Here is a 23,108-nt window from a genome sequence, read left to right on the forward strand (position 1 = left end):
TAATCCAGTAGGTTAATCCTTTTTATTTTGTCGAATCATCTGTTTCGTCTGGCTGAAGACGTTAAACTTAGCGCTTTCTGGGAGGCAACCCACGCATAGGACCTTGGAATCAGGTAATATCTTTCCCTCATCCTGTTATTTTTTTTGCATAGTCTTCAGAACATTGAGGACAATGTTCGGTTTAAGTTTGGGGATAGGGGAATGAATTTTTTGCTAAGTCCTTATTTCAAAAATTCAAAAGGGTTCAAAATTTTTCAAAATTTTAAATTTTTGGATTAAAAATGTGAGTCTAGTTGTTTTTGCTTGTTAATGGTGATAGAGTCTAGTTGGTTGTACTACACTTTTGCTAAAGGTTTTTCCACGAATATCGAGTCTTGAGGTTGTTTGTGCACTAGCCATGTGAGTGTTAGATAGGTGAAGAGTAGACTTTTCTGAGAGAACTTAATCGATCATTAGTGGAGACTTAACCTATGTGAGATTCTGAGCCTTTCTTGTTGTTTTGAGTGATCTCTTCTGAGCTAATTCCGAGTAGAGTGAAGAGCTACTCAACCTCGCAATATTGAAAGAAGAACTCATTTGATCTCTTGAGTTCAAATTTTACAACCACTAGGGATGTCATCAGGAAGCAAACCTTTCTCTTGTAGTCTGAGAAACTTGAAAATAGTGTTAACTAGAGGAAGATAGGAACCTCACCCATCATTTAGAACCCTGAGAATAAGGCATGAAGCAAAATGAAGAGAATATTACCAAGGAAAGAATAATGTGAAGAAAGTAGTATTTGTATTATGAGTCGTATAAAAAAAAAAAAAAAAAAAAAAAAAAAAAAAAAAAAAAAAAAAAAAAAAAAAGAGAAAAGAAATAGAAAAATCAAAGAAAAAAATGTTTGTTTAGTTTAAGTGTTTATCCTTCGAAGAAATTCTTGAAGATTTGAAGACGTCAAGTTCTCAGGAGTTCTGGTTCACATTATCACTAGTTTCTATTGACCTTTAGGAAACACTGTTAGATAGTAGATCAGGTGAGAAGAGTAGGTTAGCTTCCCCATTCCATATTAGTGGTTGTTTCCTTTTTATGAGATCAGTCGTTCATAAAGAAATTTAGTCCATCTTTTGTAATGTGTTGAGTTTTTTCTCATACTCATACTCGCACATTGAGTGAGCCATTTCTGAGTGACTTTAATTTTTGAGTGTATGACCGTGAGGCAGTAGTCGAGGCGAAATGTATCGAGACAGTAATCAAGGTCTTGTCTTTTCAGAACCGAAATGATACTCATATTGGCTGGTCACGTGCACTTCGAGTCTTGATTACTAGTGAAGAGATTTTTTTTGCATTTGTATGGTTTGGTCGATTTGGATTTCATTTCTATTAACTTTCGAAAATCTACCGGATAAACATTTTTAGTTCATGTCATACTTAACCCTTTTGGAATTTTGAGATATTTGAATTTTGTGGGTATATTCACTGCAAACCCTCACGAGACAAAACTCGTCCTCTTGGGTAACCTAGAGGTTTAACGGCTTGTTGCACGTGCTAAGTGCAATCGTGATTCCCTACGAAAGTGGTGAAGGTGGGTTTAGTTTTATTTTTCTATTTTTGCTCGAGGACTAGCAAAATCTAAGTTTGGGGATGTTTGATGAGTCATGAAAATGCCTCATCTGAATATCTTAATTTAGACTAGTTAGTCTAATTCGAGCTGTTACTCTGATGTTTTGCTTGTGTTTCCTTACTCAGGTACCTTTTTCAGAGTTTGTGTGCAAAACAGATAAAAGTCGGAGAAATGCAGATTAGGGGTATTTTGGTCATTTTGTGATTCTGATTTCATGATCAGTATTAGTGCTCGGATGGAAAGTAGAGTCCAAGACGAACCCGTAGGCGAAAACGGAAGTCAAATCGGAGTCCGGATGAGTAAGATAGAGCTAGTCAAAGTTCGGGTCAAATTTGGTGGACCAAGAGTCAAGAAGGACACGTGGTGCGCATCGAGCAAAGTAATCAGAGGGACAAGAAACAAAGTGGGCTACTTTCTGTCACGTCCAGAGGTACACCAAGCTATACTCGTGACCCGGACAGCCCAACCCGACTCGATGACGTCAGCTGACGTCATCGTCATCTTCTTCCTTTTATTAGAACCGAGAGTTGTTCTTCTTCAAATCGAGATTTTTCAAAACAGAGAAAGTTTCTCTTATAACCGAGAGAGAAAAGGAAAGAAGAGAGAAGAAAGGAAAGAAGAGAGAAGAAAGGAAAGAAAAGAAGAGAAAGGAAAGAAGAGAGAGAGATTCGATTCGGCCATGAAATGATAAAGGAAAACAGAGACAGAGGAAGGGGGGAACTGGGATTGGGAGCCCTCTCTTTAAGCTCAACCAACAGAAAGACTAGAGGGAGAGAGAGAAGCTAGAACCAGAGAAAGACAGAGAGACAGAGGAAAACCGAGATCATCTCTCCATTCGGCCATTAATGGAACCGAGAGCTAGAGTGAGAAACAGTTTTTGAGAGTTTACTGTTAGGTTTCTTTTTCTTTTGATTCTTCTCTTTGTGAGAGAGAGAAGGAGAGATTGAAAGAGTTAGTAAGAGAGAAGCTCTTGAATTGTAGAGAGAGAAAGAGATTTAATTTAAGTTATAAAACTCCATTATTATTTTTTTCTTCTTTCTTCATCATATTCGGTTGTAAAGATTAAGAGAGAGTTTCTGTGTTCATTAGAGAGATAAAGAGAGAAGATTGAAAGAGAAAGAAAGAGAAAACAGAGAAGGAGAAGAAAAACCAGGGAAGGAAAATTATTTTCTCACCTGGAAATCGTTTCCGGGAAGACGAGAAAATAGTTTTCCCTAAGGGTCTGTTTGGCGGAATTTTGGGAAAAACAGAAGGAAATTATTTCCCTAAGGCCCTGTTTGGTTTGGAAATAGCGAAAAAGATAAGTTTTCTTCCATTCTCTTTTATTATTCATATTTATTTAAATCTCGATCATGATTAGCTAAGACTCTCCATCTAGGGTTTTACGATGAAACCCATTTTTGACCTTTTAGAGATATAATTTTTATTGATTAACTCTTGATTAATGCTTCATAGTTTAATTCGTTTTAGTTTGATAAATAGATTTTCTTTTCACTATTTATACTTTTCGATTTGATGCATCGTGCTTATGTTAAATCATTTGACGATTCATACTTATTAATTGATAAATAGTAGTTTAGAAATTTATTTATTTAAAATAAAATGATTACATTGTTATGTTTTATTCGGTTTTAACGAAAACATCTCCCGGAATTAGGATAGTTCATTATCCGAAATTCTGAGTTATAAAAAAAAAAGAGAATTAATTAGATAATTATTTGCTCTAAAGGTAATTTTATGTGGTGAATTCCTAAACCCTAGATCCTCTCCCCATTTGAGTTCCTTGTATCATTTGTAATTATTTTCTTTCCGTAATTTTACTTTAATATTTTATATTTTATTACCAAAACCTCATCAAAACCAAAAACCAAGTTACTTCCGAGTCTTAGAATAGGTTTCACTTAGTCTCTGAGGAACGAACCGGTCTTACCGGAATTTATTACAACTTGACACCCGTGCACTTGCGGGTGTAGACCTATTTAGGAAACTTTTTAGGCCCATCATCCTTCAATCATCTAAACTCTACATGGACTTCCGAATTCAGTAATGGTCCTATTACTTCAATAGGAATTGATAAACCCTTCTCTTGTGCCCCTTTCTCCTCAACAGATATCCCTTATATCCCAACTACCTTCCCGGATATAAATTTTGATCATCTCTTTGGAGCTACTCCTCAATCAACAGCAAAGCAACATACTCAATCCAAGTCCAGGAAGAATCGTACTCCTAAGCAAAAAATGATGATTCAACTGAACTGTACCACTACCCAACCTCAACAAGATGTTACTATACAGTTTCAGAATCATCAAAGCAACTGCAATGTCAGCTCCCAGGATCAAAGTAATACTGTGATTCAGAATCAACACCCCACAAATGGTCAAGGCAGCACCCCACCTTCTACAACCAACCAGGTATACACTCATCCTTATATTAGCTATTTTAAAAATTTAAAATACAGTACCATTACCTATAATATCCTGTTTTCTATCTTAAGTATAAAAGTTCTAGTCATGGATGATTCATATCCTATCTCCATCCTTAGCTGGAATTGCCAGGGTTTGGGAGGAAAGGTAACTAGATACCATCTTAATAATCTTGTTAGACTTCATGATCCTGATTTTCTTTTCCTCTCAGAAACAAAGAAGAATGATTCTTATGTTACTAGCCTTTTATCTTCCTATCACTTTGAGAACTATATTACTCAACCTCCTGTTGGTCTGAGTGGAGGTTTGGCTATTGGGTTCAAAAGTCAGTTTAAGGTTCAAATTCTTCATCAGAATAAAAATTGGATCCACATTACTACTAATACCCTACATGATAATTGTCAAATTTCTCTTGTGTTCATTTATGGAGAACCAAACAGTATGAATAGGATGGACTTCTGGAATAATATGGGTGACTACTTTCAGCACACAGATACTAAGAGTTTGCCTCAACTTATTATAGGGGATTTTAACATTATTTTCCACTCTCATGAGAAAAGAGGAGGTATTGCACCTTCCAGCCAGCAAATAGGTCTTCTTACAACTCCAGTTCTTGAGAGTGGCTTCTTAGAGTTACCTTATCTAGGTTCCCCTTACACTTGGACTAATAATCAAAACAACAATACCTTAGTTGAACAACTTCTAGATAGAGCTTTGGCAAACCAAAATTGGCTCAACCTTTTCCCTCACACTAAAACTACTCATCTTCATAGGATAGGTTCAGATCATCACCCCATACTTCTCCACACTACTACAGAACCTAATAGTAGGAACAAGCCTTTCAGATACAATCCTATATGGTTCAAAGACCCAGATTTTGTTTCTCTAATAAACTCTCATTGGTCTCATTATGATATCTCTCACCCAGCTATTAAAGTTCATAACAAACTGATAGGACTCCAGCCTATCCTTCAAGAATGGAATAAGCACCATTATAATGTTCTTCCGAATCAAATTAGAGATACCTCAGCTCAATTACAAGAATGTAGAGACAAAAGCAAATACACAGTTTTATTAAAAAGCTTGAATAATCTGCTAGATACTCAGGAGAGGTTCTGGAAACTTAAATCAAGAGACAAGATTATCACTTTAGGAGATAGAAACACAAAGTTTTTCCATGCTTTAGCCTCATCTAGAGCTAGAAACAACATAATCAGAGGTCTTAGAAATGGGGCAGGAAAATGGGTGGTAAACAATCAAGAAATGGAATCAATTCTTAAAACTCATTTTCACTCTATCCTTTCTTCCCAAACCATCTCTCCTCCCACTTTCCTGGAGAACCTCTTTCACCACAGCATAACTGAGGATAACAACCTCATGTTAACTACCATACCCTCTGCTGAGGAAATTGAGCAAACTGTCCACAGCCTGAAGGCTGATAAATCCCCTGGGTCAGATGGTTACTCTGCCTCCTTTTTCCATCAAAATTGGGATGTAGTGTCCACTGATGTTATTGACATGGTGCAATTATTCTTCCAATCTGGTAGTATTGCTGTTGATATAAACCAAACCCATATAGCTCTCATTCTAAAAACTCCTAATCCCTCTCAACCAACTGATTTCAGACCCATAAGTCTTTGTAACACTACATATAAAATCATCTCAAAGATCCTAGCTAATAGACTAAAACCATTGTTAGATTCTTTCATTAGTCCCCATCAATCAGCTTTTGTCCCTGGGAGACATGGGACAGACAACATCCTCCTTGCTACAGAGATTGCTCATTCTATGAAGCATCAAAAGGGTAGACAAAAATATCTTGGTTTGAAATTGGACATGAGCAAGGCTTTTGATAGAGTAGAGTGGAATTTTCTCCTAGACATTCTTAGTAAGCTGGGGTTTTCAGGAAAGTTTTGCAACTTAATCCATCAATGTATCTCTACCAACAGAACCTCTGTTCTTCTGAATGGCATCCCTGGACCTTACTTCTGCCCTTCTAGAGGATTAAGACAGAGAAATCCTCTCTCCCCCTATCTTTTCATAATTTGCATGGAAGCTTTAAGCAGAATGCTCCACCATGCTCAATCCCTGGGGCAAATACAAGGTTTCAAACATTCTAGAACATCTCCTGTTATCTCACATCTCTTATTTGCTGATGATTGTCTGCTGTTTATTAAGATGGATATACCTTCTGTCCATAATCTGCTTGATCTTCTCCAGAAGTTTGGAAATTCTTCAGGACAAATGATAAACTTTAACAAAAGTGGTCTGTTCTTCAGTTCAAATGCTCACAGAAAACACTGTCGAATAGTATCCAGAATTCTCAAAGTAAAGCATATCAACCAACAAGATCCTTACCTTGGAACTAATATTTTCATTTCCAGATAAAAAATAACCCCCTTTCTTCCAATCCTTGAGAAATTACACAAGAAGCTTAGCATATGGAAAAAAAACCTCCTTTCTCAGGCAGGTAGAGGTGAGATGATCAAGTCCTCTTTATCTGCTGCCCCTAGATACCAGATGGCATTATTTAATCTTCCTAAAAAGGTTATAAATGCTATTTCATCTCTGCAGAGAGACTTCTGGTGGGGAACTAAGACAAATACTAAAACCCTTTATTTGAAAAATTGGAATTCTATATGCAAACCAAAATCTCTAGGAGGTCTGGGTTTTAGAGATACTAGCCTTGATAACCAATCATTAAGAAGCAAGCTTAACTGGGATATCAGGAACAATTCAAATTCTATATGGGTTAAATTCATGGCTGACAAATATCAGTTCCATCCAAATTCAGTCTTACCCACTCCTTCAAGTGCTTCTTGGTTATGGAAAAATATTGCAAAAAACCAGCATATAGTGGATCAACACATCTCCTGGGAGGTTGGAAATGGTCAAAATATTAACATATGGGACAGTTCTTGGATTCCAGGAATACCTCCTTTAGGTCACTCAAACTCTAACAGAGATTATATTTGGGTCTCTCAACTTATCACCTCCTCATCAACTTGGAATGTTCCACTACTTTAGCTTCTTTTCCAACCTGATAACATTGAAAGAATCCTATCTATTCCTATTTCCTCTAATCAGGATACTCTTAGATGGAATATCACTCAAGATGGTAAATTCTCAGTCTCCTCTATGTATAAGCACTTAACTTACTCCAGCCCAACTCAAACACCTGTCACCACTTCAATTTGGAAACAAATATGGGCACTTAGAGTTCATCCGAGAATCTTACTGTTCCTATGGAAAATGGCTCATAGTATACTTCCTGTTAATTTGCTTCTTAAAAGATATATGGACAGAATCTCCACTTTATGTCCTCTTTGCAATGAAGCTGAGGAATCAATTATACATCTTCTTCAAAATTGCAAAGTCACCCCAGAAGTAGTTAAACATTTCATGCCCTCCCATCAGCATCATACTGGGTCAACAACTTTTGAGGAATGGTTTAATCTTCATTGTGATAAGGATTCTAACAGTAAATATAACAATTCTCTTAACCCTTTAGAAACCTTATCAACCATTATTTGGCACTTATGGAAACAAAGATGTGAGATAGTCTTTAAGGACAAAAGACTTGATCTCCCAACTCTTTACTCCTCAATAGATAGTTTTGTGATGGGTCATGAAAATGTCCCATCGGAGTCGTTTAAATTAGCCGAGTTAGTCTGTTTCGAGTCTTTATTGTAATAAAATGGTTGGTTTTCTTGATTAGGTGTCTTTTGCACAGTTAGGTGTGAAAAACGGTTAAAAATGAGAAAAAGATGCATAAGGGTATTTTGGTCATTTGGAGTCAAGGACATTCTTGAAATTTGGCCAAGGTCAGTGCGTGGTTGAAAAGTAGAGGTCGAGACGAGTCCGTAGGAGAAAACGGAAGTCAAATCGGAGTCCGGACGAAGGAATAAACCAAGGTCAAAGTCAGGTCAACATTTGGTCAGCATTCGGTACAATGTCGGGCAAGTTTCTGGCCCGCGGAATGCTTAGGGACACGTGTCGTAGTTCGGAGGTCGGAGCATCGAAATCCCGTGTTTCCGCTGGACATCGAAGTGGCCCTTATAAGCCTGATTCAGTGTAGCGCGTCGCAGCTTGCTCCAGTAGTCCTGCTCCCACGTTATAATCTTGGCCGCAACCTCCCGCGTCATCAAGATCGGACGGCTCCTGTGCATCCCGTGTTTTATTGATTATCCCGTGCACCCGAAGCAGTTTAAGTACCGTGCTCCGAGACACGTGGCCTTGTATCGTCACTCCAGATCCGTGCGCGTGAGAATCGACGGCTGCTGTTCCTTCCGCAACTTAACACCATGATTCCGGCCACACCAAATCAAACCGAAATCCAACATTAAACCCTAGCCGCCAGCCTAACTAGGGTTTTGCCCTTTTAAACCTTTCTATTTACCCTTTTAACCCTCATCTTCACACATTTTACCATTTGACCCAACCAAAACCCTAACCCAACTCTATAAATAAATCTCTTGCTCCTCCATTAAAGGCTAGACTTGCAAACCCTCTCAATCCTCTCTTAGCCTCTCTTTCCTCTCTTAGCCTCTCTTTCCTCCTTTTCTCTCTACCTCTTCTCAACTAAAAACCCTAGCCACCATTCTTTTCTTCTACTTTCTCTACCACCTTCATCTTTTCTCTACATTTTCTTTCTACTCTAATTTCTTCTTCTAACCTTCTAATTTCTCCATACCTTCTTCTCTAAATCTCTTCTTCTTCTATCTCTCTTCTAAATTTCTCTTCTTTTATCTTCTAATAAGCTATTATTTAGAGATTTGGGTAATATTCTTGAGACACTTGGAGCTTAAATTGGACATCAAAATGGAGATACATGGGAGTATGGATTGTGAACATTCTTGGTGATTTCTTTCCATTAATCTTTTGTAATTCCATTTATCTTATGAATTCAATGAATATTATTTTAGATTCCATGAGTAGCTAAATTTTGTATCTAGGGTGTAGAGGAAACCCATATTTGGGCTTATTTTGAGATATGTTATAAACCAATGAATCCTTATTTTGAGCTTCAATGCCTATTGATTGTCATTTCATGTTGATTCTATAACCTTATTATCATTCATGTATTATAATTAGATATTTCATGATTTTAATGATTTATTAGATGAGATATGCCTTTTAGATCTTGAATGATAGTGTAGGAAATTAGTTTTATATGGTAGTCAATCATACATTCTTGATTTTGAATTGTGTTATTAAAGAATATATTCCGAAATCTAAATAGTTTATTATGTTAGATTTTGAGTAATACATGAGAAAAGGGATTTGTTAATTAATGCATGTTTTAAGTAGTCCATTTATGTGGTGAAATCGAAAACCCTAGATTCTTCTTCTCATCTTGATTTCATTCTCATTAGTCTATTAGTATTGCTTTCTTTTTTTTTCATAGTAGTTTCCAAATCAAATCAAAAGTTTGAAAGGAGGTGTAATTCGAGATTTAGATAAAATAGCTTGTCCTTTGGAACGAAACTCGACTTATTAGAAGTACTATAACTTGACCCCGTATACTTGCGGGAATAGACCTATTTTAGGCCTATCATTTTGTTTCTGTCCAAACAATGAATCTTAACACCTTCCAACCAAATCAACCACCTGTTATCACCAAATGGTCTCCACCACCCCAAGGTTATTTCAAAATTAACTATGATGCAGCTTGGGACAGATCATCTTTACTTACTTTCATTGCCATTTCTATAACAGACTGCACAGGTAGACAGCTTGCCAAAGGATCAACCAAGCTCCTGAGTTGATCAGTAGATGAAGGGGAGAGTAAAGCATGCTATTTTGGTATAGAATGGGCAAGGCAACACAATATTAATCGACTTGTTTTGGAGGGAGATTCGACTAACGTCTCCAACTTTTTGAATGGTCGTCAAAGCTCGATACATTGGACTGCCAAGAATGTCTTGAAACAAGTTAAGAACATTGCTTCTTCTCTAGATCAAGTGTCTTTTTTGTTTGTTAATAGGCAGTTCAACATCTTAGCTCATAATCTTGCTATTAACTCTAGAAAGGCAAATACTTGTATTTTCAATTGTCTTTCTTCTTGCACTCTTTCTCATTGTAATATCCTTAACTTTAATCAATAGATATTACTTTGACTTAAAAAAGAAAATATTATGTTTAACCAATTGAGAAGCTGCTTCATCCTCTACAAATTTTGACATATTTGACTATCTCCAAGCCTACAAAACCCACCTCGTGGGATTCCTCACACATGTTCAGTCACGTGGAGAGATGAATCATTGTTTCTTTCATATAAGATTCAGGTAGGAGTCCCGAGAAATGGATTGAATATTCTTTTTGTTTGACCATAGAAAAGATGAAATCCAAGTGATCTAATACGTGCTGATCTCTTTTTTGTTGAAAGAATTCGTCCTGATCTCTGAAACATAATTATATTTTGAGAAGGGAGATAGAAACAATTTTTTTTAATTAAACCATAATTTCATTCATAAGTGATGACAGTCACAAGATTACATGGTAGATAATTCTTATTCCTATGAGAACTACATGAGAGTTACATAAGTAAAGTTCACAGAACTACATGAAAGTTACATAAGTAAAGTTCACAGAACTTTCGAATGTAAAGTGCCTCATGAAGGGAAAGGAATTAACAAGACACAAACTAAAAAAAAAACTCTAAAAGTCGAAAAAAGAGATCCTTAAGATCGAGAATGAAAAGACCTTCAAGGTCACAGATTAAAGACCCTAAAGGTCGACAATAATAAAATTACATCAATAATATTATACTACTAAAAGTGAAATCTTGATCGTTCTTTTCTCTGGTGTTGTAAATTTATCTTCAATCTTCTTGAGATGTTCACCGTAGAAACCGACACAGTGACTATTCTTTTCTCTCGTTTTTTTTATTGAGTTGTCATTTTAGGTGAGTGGAAACATGTCACTCTGGCTAACATGAAGATTTTTTTTGTTGAAAGCGAGTCACATGAAGATGTTAAGCATAATGGAGGGTATTTACATAAAGGCCAGCGTTTTGGGAAAGCAAAATAGTTTCCGGGGTGTGAAGACTTGGTCAAAAATTGGTCAATTTTGTTTGACAATTTTATTTTGTAAGTTGTTAGAAAGAAAAATAAAAAACCCCCCACCTCACCTCTCTCTCTCCACCTCATCTTCTCTCTCTCTCCACCTCATCTTCTCTCTCCCTACCATTCTCTCTCCCTCTTTTCCGATTAGGTCGCCGACCGGAAAATTTTCCGGGCGGCGACCATGAAAAAAAAATAATAATAATTTCACTCTCTCTCTAGAAACTCCGGTCTGTTGAAGAACAGACCAATCTGGCCTGTTGAAAAATAGACCAGTTCAACCGACCGGAACTCCGGCGAAGGAAAACCCCTTCGCCGGAGTTTCTAGAGAGAGAGAGAGTGAACGAATTTTTTTTTTCATGGTCGCCGGCCGGAGGAGAGAGAGAGAGGTGAGGTGGAGGGTTTTTTTATTTTGAACCATATTACCCATAGAATATGTTTCCCCTGAAACTTTTCAAAATTTTGCATATTCTCTTTAAAATTTTATATCCCGAAAATTATTTAGTTTTCCCGAAAGCTCTGGCCTTACATAAATTAATTATATAATCCTATTTCTAACTTCCAAAATCCCATAAGCAAGAGAATTATATTAGTAGTGAAATAGATAACGTTGTTTTCCGATCTCGATGCGAATCAATCAACAATAAAACCAAATTCAACCTTCCTTCCATCCTTCCTTGGTTTCTCTCTCTCTCTCTAAAAACTCTTCGTTCCTCTCTCTCTCTCTAGAGTATAGATTCATTCACATAATAGTTTTTTCATCTATTATGAGAGTATGAGCTGGTTTGACAGGCTACGTAGTTCCTCGAATTCAAGTCTATTCATGGTCGGTCTTTTGATTTTTATTCTCTATCATTCATTTCTCTTCATTTCCTACATTTTTATTCCTATAAAACCCTAATTCTCTAATCCATTCATCTTCTTTCTTCTTTCTTTCTTTCTTTCTTTCTACCCTCTATTCTTTTCTCAATTTTCTTATATTGATTTGCTAATTCAATTCAATGGAGAGTAAAGATTCTCTCTCTAATCAAAACTTGACTGATGGTAAGTTTTATAACCCCTTTGTTCCTCATCCAATTTCATGTATTTTTTAATGCTTAATTGTTAGTTTTGGTGATTAGAATTCAACCAATTTGATTCATTATTAGGTATGTTTGATCTAATCTTGTTTAATTTTGACTTTCTTGTTTAATTATGTACTCCTGGGTATGTTTGATCTAATCTTTTAATTCTCGAAATTGTTATTTGGATAGATCTTGATTACTTGATTTTTGTAAGAATTTTGAATGCCCATTTACTACTTTCTTTAATTATTGCTTTAATCATGCCAATTGTCTTTCTTCAATTTCTTGTTGTCAAACAATCATAACTGGGGATCGATCACTTTCTTTAATGATTGCTGTATTATGTTTTGAATGGCTAGAATTATGATGAAAGTAGTAAAGGTATCTTTGAACAATTAAGGATGGATCCATACTTTAGATGTTTCTGCACTTTTAACCCTCAATGTGAGTTTCTCGCAAAAGGGAGGCATCGCCTCGTGGCGGTTTAAAGCACATATCAATAATATGAAGTCTCAAGTGTCTAACAAACAAAAAGATATTGATGCTGTTAATGTTATTGTCCAAATTGTAAAAAAACGTAACCTAATTGTCTATTTTCTTCGGTTATTGCTTTATGTGTTTAGGTTCACTTTTCTCGCAATTGGATATACAATCTTCCCCTCCATCAGTAATTGTGATAGGTGGGGGAATTTCAGGTATTGCAGCAGCTCGTGCCCTTCGCAATGCTTCTTTCAAGGTAATGGATGAGAAAACATACATATATGCCTATTAAGATGTATTTCATACTATGCACAAACTCGAAGCTGGTTCTTTACAGACGACCAACAACGAGAGAAACGCTATTGTATATAGTGAATATCTCATTGCTGTATTTGATTCTTGGTGCTGTCGTGTTGGTCAGGTTACCTTGTTGGAATCAAGAGATAGACTCGGTGGTCGAATTCATACTGATTACTCATTCGGTTGTCCTATAGACATGGGCGCTTCATGGTAAGTATGTTTGATTCTCAGTATCATTTCCTTCGTTAAATACTCACACCAAAACCCAAGAACTTGTTAGCGTACTATTATTTGTTGTATTTGTATAAGAATTTGTATCCAATTCCAGAGTTTTTTTGAGTTACTAAATGACATGCTTACCGAAGGGATGGATTTTGCTGAGAATGGCCTCCACGTCACTGTGGAAAGCTGATCTCAATTGACGGGAGACCATTTGTATGAAAATATCTGTAGACTCATCTAATAAAAGTCAAAACCACTCATTATAAGTCTACCTACAAGTGCTGAAAATGTTAGTTTCCGTTTATAAGTGCATAGGAATGTATACTATAGTTTGATTACAACTGCAAACGAATGTAGAAGATTATATTGCATCCAGTGATCAATTTTCTTCTCTATTAACTCAGGTTACATGGAGTATGCAACGAAAACTCCCTGGCTCCACTTATCCGATGTCTAGGCCTTTCAATGTACCGTACTAGTGGTGACAACTCTGTACTATATGACCATGACTTAGAGAGGTACTTTTATTCTGTCTGATCTTGTCATTTTGGTTTGAGATACGTATAACTCGCCAGTACCATTTCAATATCTGAGCTATTTTTTGTATTCCAAATTCATATGCTTTTGGGTTATCGAACTTTCTAAGGCTGCTAATGAATTGAATGCTCTAGATTTCTAACCTGGGCTATATACAAAGGACACTATGGATATATTCCTGGTAATGTGTTAATGGAGAAAAGAAATGTATCTATATTATCACTTCGAGACGAAAAGAGACAAGATGCTTCCCCTCTTTACATTTTATGACATTATATGTTGCAAATGACCTACGAATATTGAGCATCGGCCTCTACAATGTGCAGCTATGTGCTTTTTGATATGGAAGGGAACCAAGTCCCTCAACAGCTTGTCATTCAAGTTGGAGAAACTTTTAAGAGAATTCTGAAAGAGGTCAATCTCCATTCCTTAAATTTAAACTGTTTGGTCCTTTAACTAGTTAGTTGCTTAGTTACTTCACTTCTGCAATACATTAACTACTATACTCATTGGCTTCACCAGACAGAGAAAGTAAGAGACGGAAATCATGATGATATGTCTGTCTTCGATGCTATTTCAATGGTTTTGGAGAACAACCCTAACCTAAGGTATCAGGTTCCCTAGTTTCTTCCTTCTGAATCGAATTCTATTACTATGGCTGAAGGGTTCCCTCATTCTTTTTTGTAGACGAGAAGGGCTAGCCAATGAAGTCTTGCAGTGGTATATTTGCAGAATGGAAGCGTGGTTTGCTGCTGATGCAGACATGATCTCATTGAAAAATTGGGACCAGGCAAGTTACATCACGGAGCTTTTGTTTTCTTGATATGACTGAATATATTGTGGAAACTTATGGATTCTGTCCTGGTTGCTCAAATTTCCCTTCCCTACAAGTATATTAAATAGTGTCTTTTTTTTTTACATTTAACTTCTGAATTGATGTGGAAAAGACGAATCCGGACGGACTTTTCTTGTGAAGAATATAAAATAATTAAAAGATGAGTTTGTCCTGCTAGAATATGGAAAGAGCTCATGTGCAGTAGTGTCTTGTTAATGGGATATGAGTTGGTCATCATTCCATGTGTTACTATCCAAAACTGAACTGATATTGTATAAAATTTACCTTGAATAAAAGACCTCCTGGATATAGTTTCCTTTTTTGACTGTTTATTTGGTTTTGGAAGTATAATGTTGCTCCTCTCTTGAATTGTTGCCCAAGAAATTTTACTTTGCTGTTATCACTGATTGCTGACCTGGTTAAGGATTCTTCCTGCGTATAGGAGGAAGTCCTTTCTGGTGGTCATGGGCTTATGATTCAAGGGTATTACCCTGTAATAAAGGCACTCTCAAAGGACATTGATATTCGCTTGAATCATAGGTACGCTTGCATTCATTCCATTTTTCTCCTTCATGGCAAAACTTGTATAGTATCAACTTCACTTGTGATGTTTATTTATAATTTCCATTTATCTTCATGATTAGGGTTAAGAAGATATCAACTGGCTTTAATAAAGTGATACTATCTGTAGAGGATGGAAGTAAATTTTCCGCGGATGCTGCTATTATAACTGTACCACATGGGGTACTCAAAGCAGATCTGATTGAGTTTGAGCCAAAGCTACCTAAGTGGAAAGTAGATGCTATTTCTGATCTTGGTGTTGGTAATGAAAACAAGATTGCCTTGCTTTTCGATACAGTCTTTTGGCCAAATGTTGAATTATTAGGAATTGTTGCACCAACATCATATGCCTGTGGTTATTTTCTTAATCTACACAAAGCAACAGGGCACCCTGTTCTAGTATATATGGCAGCCGGACGGTTTGCTTATGATATCGAGAAGTTAGCAGATGAGGCTACTGCTAATTTTGTGATGTCTCAACTCAAGAAGATGCTCCCAGATGCAACTGAGCCAGTAAGTTGTTTTTAGCTCACTTAAGGCCACTATCATATTATTTTTTATTGTCTTCACACTACAAGCTTTTTCCATTCCCTTTAAGTAGTATGATCCACCTTTTAGACATATTGGGATATATACTCGGATGACCTCTAAATAGTCGTATGTCGCGGCTTATACTGAATTTGGTTATTGATATTGTTTGGCTCGTCCAGGTCCAGTACCTTGTATCTCGCTGGGGAACTGACCCAAATTCACTTGGTTCATACACTTACGATTTAGTAGGCAAGCCTTCCGATTTATATGAGAAGCTTCAAGCTCCAGTGGGTAATCTCTTCTTTGGAGGGGAGGCTGTGAGTATGGATCACACTGGTTCTGTACACGGTGCTTATTCAGCAGGACTAATGGCTGCAGAAGATTGCCGAAGGTATCTTCTCCAGCAACTAGGCAACTTGGAACTCATGCAACTCGTCTCGCAACAGGATGAAACTCTAGAATCAATGGTTCCTCTCCAAATTTCTAGAATATAAGCTGTCTCTCTATTTGTTTGTTTCGAAGAAAACTTGCATTTTCATTAATTGATGAAAAAAGCAGGTATTTCCCATCAATTTAGCAGGAAGTATAATTACAATGTTTTTGAGCAGCAAGTTTGGACATGGATTGATTTATTCAATATGAACTTGTTGGGTTTGTTTGACTTAGTTTTTTTTTAATGAAAATAGTACCACAATTTTGTTTAACCAATATACTAAAACTAGTGAAGTAGTGGGACTAAATCTGATTTTGCAATGACACGCTTGCGTCTTTGTTGTGGAGACTAGGGTTCAAATCTTACTGTCCCCGCTCTTGCCATGTTTTTTTTCGATTAGTCTGTGGATCTTATTGATGTGTACCAATTTCAAAATCCAGTTGAATGAGATCTTTCCATCAAAGGGTTGTTTTTTTTATACGATCAAAACAAAAATAATAACCTTACAAGAATGTCAAGGACAATGAACTAATTATTCTTCATTGTTTTCCTAGTTCTAATCCTGAATCTAAACTTGAACTTAGTCTTTCTTCTTCCTCTTGATGTTCTAATGTCTCATAAAGAGGGGAATTCCTTGTCTCAGGCAAACAAAACATCAAACATCCACTTAAGAGTGAAAGACCTCCGAATATCAAGAACGATATTGATGGACTTAATCGTCCGAGAGCAACTAGAAGAGGAGCAAGTGAAGCACCCAACATCAATGCTTGACGAAGCAATGAAACAGCGAAGTTTCTCACATTCGTTGGGAACAATTCGACTGCGTAAATATATAGTACATCAAATGCTGTTGAAGCTGCCATAAACCCCACAGCTTCTGCAGTTAACTGACCCCAACTTCCTCTTGATTTATGTCTTCCTTCTTCTTCACTAGTTTTCTTGTTTCTTGACAAGAAAATGCATAAAATGCAAGAAAATCCAGCAAGGTAGGCAGATGATGAGAGAAGTAATCGACGATTCATGTAGGTCAAGAGTAAACTGCCAACGAAAACTGCCGGAATCTCCATCATAGCATTTAAAGCTACTGTATAGTATAGATTGAAATCCAAGTTTTCTACATTTAATTGGATTCCATAGTAAACAAATCCCACACCAAAACCAGCCATCATCAAAGTTATTATTCTTTTTCTTGCCCATCTTGCAGACCATAGACTCTTAGTCGAACCGGGTTGGTTAGTTTCAACAAGTGAAGGATTTAAAATGGTGAAGTTATTAGGTAATGTTTTCCCATTAAGTTTTGCTAACTTGTTAAGAATATCCATGGCTTCATCCATCCTTCCTTTAACGACGAGCCACCGAGGGGATTCAGATACAAAAGGAAGGACTACAATTGAATAAGCGAACGGGAAAAAGGATATTATTCGATACATATTTCTCCAGTTTGTTCTTGTAGGATAAGCAATTATGGGTAAAGAAAGGAAACCAAGAGTGAAGAAAAAGAACCCATATTGGCCAACTTGTCCACGCCATTTTCGTCCGACAACTTCAGTTGATAGGACTAGGCAGCAAATGCCAATACCAGATCGGGCGAACCCGTTTAAGAAACGAAAGAGCGAGTACACCCAGATGTTTGGTGAGAAGGATGTCAAGAACGCAGTTATGGAGGTTAGAAGACATGAGAGGAGAACTGTTTTCTTCCTTCCAATATGAGCATCGGCTAGGCGCCCATAAAACACTGAACCTGCTCAAACCAATGCACTTGAATTAGTGAAAACCATATAGTTAAGGAGATCCTGAAAAATATGTAATGTTTTGAGAGTAGTTTGGTTTCAATGAGTTCATTCCAATTTTAGGAAATGGTAAACTGATGGTATGAGTTTTTACGAAACCGGAAAATTTTATAGTTTAGTGAGATAGAGATTAGAGAGAACTTATTACCAAAGAGGGAACCAAGGAAGAACAAGGAAGCAGGTATACTAGCAAGAAATTTGTAGTCACAAACAAGTCCCCATTCAGCTATTGTTGAACTTCCTTTCCCACCTACCCACTCCCATTTCCCTCCTACTAAATCACAAACTGATTCACCATTACCACTACTACACCAATTCCCACCACCACCACCCTTGCATGCCCAGGACGGCTGGGCGTCGCTGAAGATAGTAATCAGAGACTGCTGAGAGTCAAAAATCCAAGCTAATGAAACCAAGAAAACATGAATTAGTTGTGACAATCCAAATGTACCCACATACTCTTCTATAACTTCATCCACTGTTAGTTCTAGCTTCCCCATCCCAGTGGTGGTGGTGGTGCTGGTGGTGGTTTTGGTGTGGGTAGGATTTTGATTTTCTAATTTAGACCCACCATTACTAATCATGACTAGCTTTTGGAGCTCTTCATCATCCTCATATTGATCATGAAGATGATCTTCTCCTTTCATCATGATGGATGGATGAGTATAGGAGTAGTCTTTTGGTGGAATATGTTGTATTATGTGATAATGGAGTCTATTTATATATAAGAAAAAGTTTAAAGCATATTAACCAAGATTTGGTCCTATAAGCTATAGCTAGCTAGTTATTCCTACTCCTTGGAGTTGGGTTATATTTTTGTTTCCCATTTATGACATATAGCATACATATTTGGTAACTAATTTGTTCTTTTGTGGGGGCTTGGCAGCTGAAATCATACACTCAACTTGATGGAGTTCCACTTGATCTTTTCGGTTTATTTCGTTGTTATTTTCGATGTGTTTGTGACGCAATGATAACTATTTTTGTGATGTTTGTATAACAAATAGTTAGGTGATGATAGAAGGAAATACATAAATGTGGAACTTAATTATCTTCAGTAGTGAGAACGAATCCAGTAATCCTCACAAATAAAGATAAAGCGATCGCGTAACCAAGTCGCATATTGTTAATTAGTCACCATGGAGATAATTATGGGGTAGGTATGACAATTTTGAGGTGATACGTATTGAATAAAAGAATTGTTATTGGTCTACTGGGACTACCATATGTGGACTTTATTTAATATCATGCTAGATTTGTGGTGTTCAACTCAAATTAATTCATAATAGAAAAAATTGTGTTTAGTCCCAGCAATATGACCAAATAGCTTGTTTGACCCCTCTTTAACTGGTCTTTAGGAGAAAATTAATTAATTTTTTTTCATTTCTTGTTCTACCCCTCTTCTTTCTCCTCTTTTCTTTTCTCTTTTCTTTTATGTTTCACACTCTTCCTCAAGACTCCATCTATACTTGATACTTTGCGGATGACTTCCATTTGATAGTGATATCCCAAATAAAAAAGGTTTATAATTCACTCCTAACGCGGATGGGATCTTCTATAAGAAAGAAGAGGAAAGATGAAGATGGAAGAGAGAATAAAAAAGAAGAATATGAAAAATAATTGAAGGGTAGGATTGGAAATGATAAAAGTTGATCTTATATTTTCGTGACAGTCCGTCAGGATTGAACTTGATCAAATATTAAAGGGACGAGGTATGGGGTGCTTAAAAGACGAGTTAGTTACATCTCAAGGGCTAAACAAGAATTAAGGTAGGAGTTGAATTGCAACCCTACTCCTAGGAGTATTATTGATCCCTCTTAGGCACTCGAGAGGAGAGGTTAAAGCAGGCAGGTTGGTTAAAGTGAGCCCATAATTTAGTTAGAGCCAAGTGGTGGGCTGAACCCTGCACCTAACAACACTGAACGACCCAACTGTTATATGTGATTGACAAATCCGGTTTTGATTCTACCCCACATTTGTCACCCTTATAAAACCTTCTTTTTGTAAATCGTCACACTTTGGTTCTGGTTCCTACTATACCTAGCATTGGAACCCAAAATGTCGGTTTCGGTGTACCGATTCAACGAGTTGACTCAGCGAGTCTATAACCGAATCACTGGTGAAACTGGTTACTACTTTGATTTTATTTGTAAATCAATCAAAATTACTTTCTTTTCAAATTAATGGAGAAAAACTAAGGAACAGAACAACTCAATATCTTTCGTATTTCTAACCGATAATGTTTGTTATCTAGAACAGATGATTCGTAGTCGAATCTCACTATCGATTTAAGATTGGAAAGAAGAATTGTATTCCTTCTTTACTGATTTATTACTTAAAAATCAACACACTTCTGATTTTACAAAATCAAGATGTCTTTGATTAAGAAATTAGATAGACTAAAAAGAAAAAGAAAAATCAAGGATTAGAAGAAGAAGATATTAATCGAGGCGAGGTATTCCTCTTTCCTTAAGACAATTGACGCCCTGTATAGTACCAAACAGTTACCAGCGTTTGTCTCCCAGGATACAACGATTACCTTTCGATTCAATGGTACTTCGAATCAGAAAGCAGTCGAACTTGAAAGTATACTAACCTCTGACTTAATGCGAATGGATCGGACATCCTTCTTATGAAATTCTGTGAATACTCTATCAAATGATCTTCTTAAACTCTCTAAAATGAACTTCTAATAATGCTTGATGCTATGAAAAAAACGAAATGAAATTTGGAGTTCATTTGGGTCCTATAAATAGGTTTCGAATAGACACATGCATTTGGGACATTTCTGTTGGTTAAGGGACGCATCTGTTGAGAACTAAAAGTGACGCATCACTTAATTCCCTACAGTTCGTGACGGTTGAGATTTGGACCATCAGATTGCTCTCAAAAACTTAGAAGCAACGCCATCCATTGAGACGTATACCGAAGGTAGCCCGACATCTGAAGGAGATCGACCGTTAGATGAGGACCAGGGTTATCCCACTCTGTGCCCGACAAGGGATTAGCGCGAGCCGTTGGATGAGCGCGGATTCAACGCGCGCCGTTAGATCTAAACTTGCGCAAATGACCCTCAAACCAACATTTCTTTATTGTCGTTTGGTCCCTAACTTAACAAATTTCCGTCCAAACTTCAGACTTGAATATCTCATTCATACGGAATCGGATTTGAGTGATTCTTGGCTCTAAACTTAAGAGCTCGACGAGACGAACGCAATGGTTTGCTTCATTTCTGAGTTTGACGACTTGAATTAATCCAAAATTGGATCCAATTCCAACACAAAATACATTATAACCCATCGGATATGTGAGATAAAGAACCTAAACTCTACTTCTAAGTTTAGAGACTACCCTTTGTTTGTGTGGTCGCATTTATTATTGATTTGTTACGAGTGGTTGATTGTTATAATTTATTAAACAAATGATGAAGAATGTATAATCTTGATTAGAAAATAAACCATATGGAACACAAAGTGGGTTGTATTTTTCTTTGTTTAATACTAGTATAAGATTTGTGTTTTTAGATAACATTCCACTCTCATAATTCACCACTAAATAGAATTTGACATGCTAATCCACTCAACCAAGCATCTTAACTTTCAAGGTACCAAAGAATAAGATGCCACCTTTCTACTTTTGACCATTAGATATCCTTGGAAGGCAATCTAAACTTGGAATCAAAGCGATCTAGCCGTCCATTTGGACACCAAGAAATGACCTCGTTACTAATTTATATGAAAAAGTTAGGGTGACATCTTAATCATTTCCCATTATGGGGAAACCACCAAAAAGTGTTATATGAGGTGATTGATGATGATGATAACGACAAAAGAGAAAACCGCTCCTTACAATTTCAATTATGTGAGGTGATCAACCATCCTAAGTTCTAAATAAAGAACTTAGGAATACATTACCAAAAAAGATAGTGAAATTGATCTCTATTATAATTAAGATATTAACAAAAAAAAAAGTGAAATTCCAGTACACTATGCAATGTCTAATTGCTTGTTTTTGTTTTTAAATTTTCTTTTATGCAACAAAAACATTAATGTGAATTCACGACCGTCTAATTATATTTGTCTTAAGTCATAAGCACAACTAGGGATGGGAAACGTTCTGGACGGACTGCCACGAATCACAAACACTTCCCCTGTTGGACAGGACATTTCGACACCTAAGTCTCTTGTCTGATGATGGAAGTCGGGTGGGCTTGGACGGACAGCTTACAAAATTGGAGTGTCCGCGGCGCGTATGTTCCGGGCAGAAAGCAGCGGGCATTTCCACCATTTCAGTTGCGGAGATTTGAACATCGGGCAAATGTGGCCAAACCTCCACCAAAATCGAATACTCCGGGTGTGGGATTAATTGAGCGTCGGAGCTCCTTTAATTCACAAACCAACAGTTCTTACAAGTGAAAGTCCCCAACGTGACTTGAAGAAACTCAAATATTGGGCCATGCACTTGGACATGACCTATTGGTTGATTCTCTATGACTCCCGCACACATAATTAACACCCACACCATACGTATATACCATGTTAACATATATGCAGAGAGATATATATATATATATATATATATATATACACACACAAGTAGTCATATGCTCGTACAGTCGGGTCGTCGGGAGGACAATTAAATGGTCAGACTCGGACCGTATGTCGTATAAGGCCTTGTGTCTGTGACCGCCCGCTAATTCTAGTCGGTCGGCCATCCGTCTCGGACACTGGGCGCGCGGTCCCAGACAATCATGGGTGGATTCGGGCTCACAAGTTTTTTTTTTCACCCCTAAGCACAACGGATAACCTGCACGTGAGGAACAACGTGAGCAGCCCAAATTAAACATAGTCCAGAAACAAATACAATTACCTTCGGGTATTAACCTAGTTAGTTGAAATTATGTCTCGAGTTTGTCTAGGCAGGAGTTCAACTGTTTTCGTATCAACTTTTTTTTTTTTTGTTGGAAGATATCAACCTTTTCTTTAATGTTTCTTTCACTTGGGGGAAACTATTAAAGGCACCCATTTTAATTGTTAGAGGCGCCTCTTTCAAGACAAATTTGAAGAAGAGTATGTGCCGCAAGGACGTGTCTTTAAAACTTTAACACTTAAAAGGGGCGCCTCCAAAACTTGCTTTTGAACAATGGTTAATTCTTTTCAGCCCTTCAATCTGTAGCCACTAACCCCACTATGTCTAGGGGTGTGCAAAAATAGACCGAACCAATCAAACCAAACCAATCCAAACCGGTCCAGTCGGTTTTCAAAC

General features: G+C 37.0%; 2 protein-coding genes across 2 annotated transcripts; one reads left to right on the forward strand and one right to left on the reverse strand.

The window, feature by feature from the left end:
- Positions 1 to 11,421: 11,421 nt before the first annotated feature.
- On the forward strand, positions 11,422 to 16,324 carry LOC147564062 (polyamine oxidase 5-like). Its single transcript, XM_086642998.1, has 10 exons — positions 11,422 to 12,134; positions 12,778 to 12,890; positions 13,056 to 13,144; positions 13,561 to 13,674; positions 14,020 to 14,107; positions 14,216 to 14,301; positions 14,381 to 14,483; positions 14,971 to 15,068; positions 15,173 to 15,602; positions 15,800 to 16,324. Exons 1-10 carry the CDS (start codon positions 12,092 to 12,094, stop codon positions 16,112 to 16,114), a joined length of 1,479 nt encoding a protein of 492 aa, XP_086499124.1. The 5' UTR covers positions 11,422 to 12,091; the 3' UTR covers positions 16,115 to 16,324.
- Positions 16,325 to 16,505: 181 nt separating this feature from the next.
- Positions 16,506 to 18,774, reverse strand: OCT1 (organic cation/carnitine transporter1). Its single transcript, XM_086642992.1, has 2 exons — positions 17,992 to 18,774; positions 16,506 to 17,794 (listed from the first exon to the last, which is right to left on the reverse strand). Exons 1-2 carry the CDS (start codon positions 18,491 to 18,493, stop codon positions 16,593 to 16,595), a joined length of 1,704 nt encoding a protein of 567 aa, XP_086499118.1. The 5' UTR covers positions 18,494 to 18,774; the 3' UTR covers positions 16,506 to 16,592.
- Positions 18,775 to 23,108: the final 4,334 nt, after the last annotated feature.

The sequence above is a fragment of the Eschscholzia californica genome, unplaced genomic scaffold (assembly GCF_041429995.1).
Source record: "Eschscholzia californica isolate CP2 unplaced genomic scaffold, dmEscCali1.0.p SCAF_1, whole genome shotgun sequence".
Taxonomy (NCBI): Eukaryota; Viridiplantae; Streptophyta; class Magnoliopsida; order Ranunculales; family Papaveraceae; genus Eschscholzia; species Eschscholzia californica.

Excerpts from the sequence above, each read along its gene's own strand:
- LOC147564062 (XM_086642998.1), top strand. The coding sequence starts at position 12,092 with ATGGAGAGTAAAGATTCTCTCTCTAATCAAAACTTGACTGATG. Across the intron at positions 12,135-12,777 it reads TAATCAAAACTTGACTGATG|GTTCACTTTTCTCGCAATTG; the intron begins GTAAGTTTTATA and ends TTATGTGTTTAG. Across the intron at positions 15,603-15,799 it reads TCCCAGATGCAACTGAGCCA|GTCCAGTACCTTGTATCTCG; the intron begins GTAAGTTGTTTT and ends TGGCTCGTCCAG.
- OCT1 (XM_086642992.1), bottom strand. The coding sequence starts at position 18,493 with ATGATGAAAGGAGAAGATCATCTTCATGATCAATATGAGGATGATGAA. Across the intron at positions 17,795-17,991 it reads CTTCCTTGGTTCCCTCTTTG|GTTCAGTGTTTTATGGGCGC; the intron begins GTAATAAGTTCT and ends TGGTTTGAGCAG.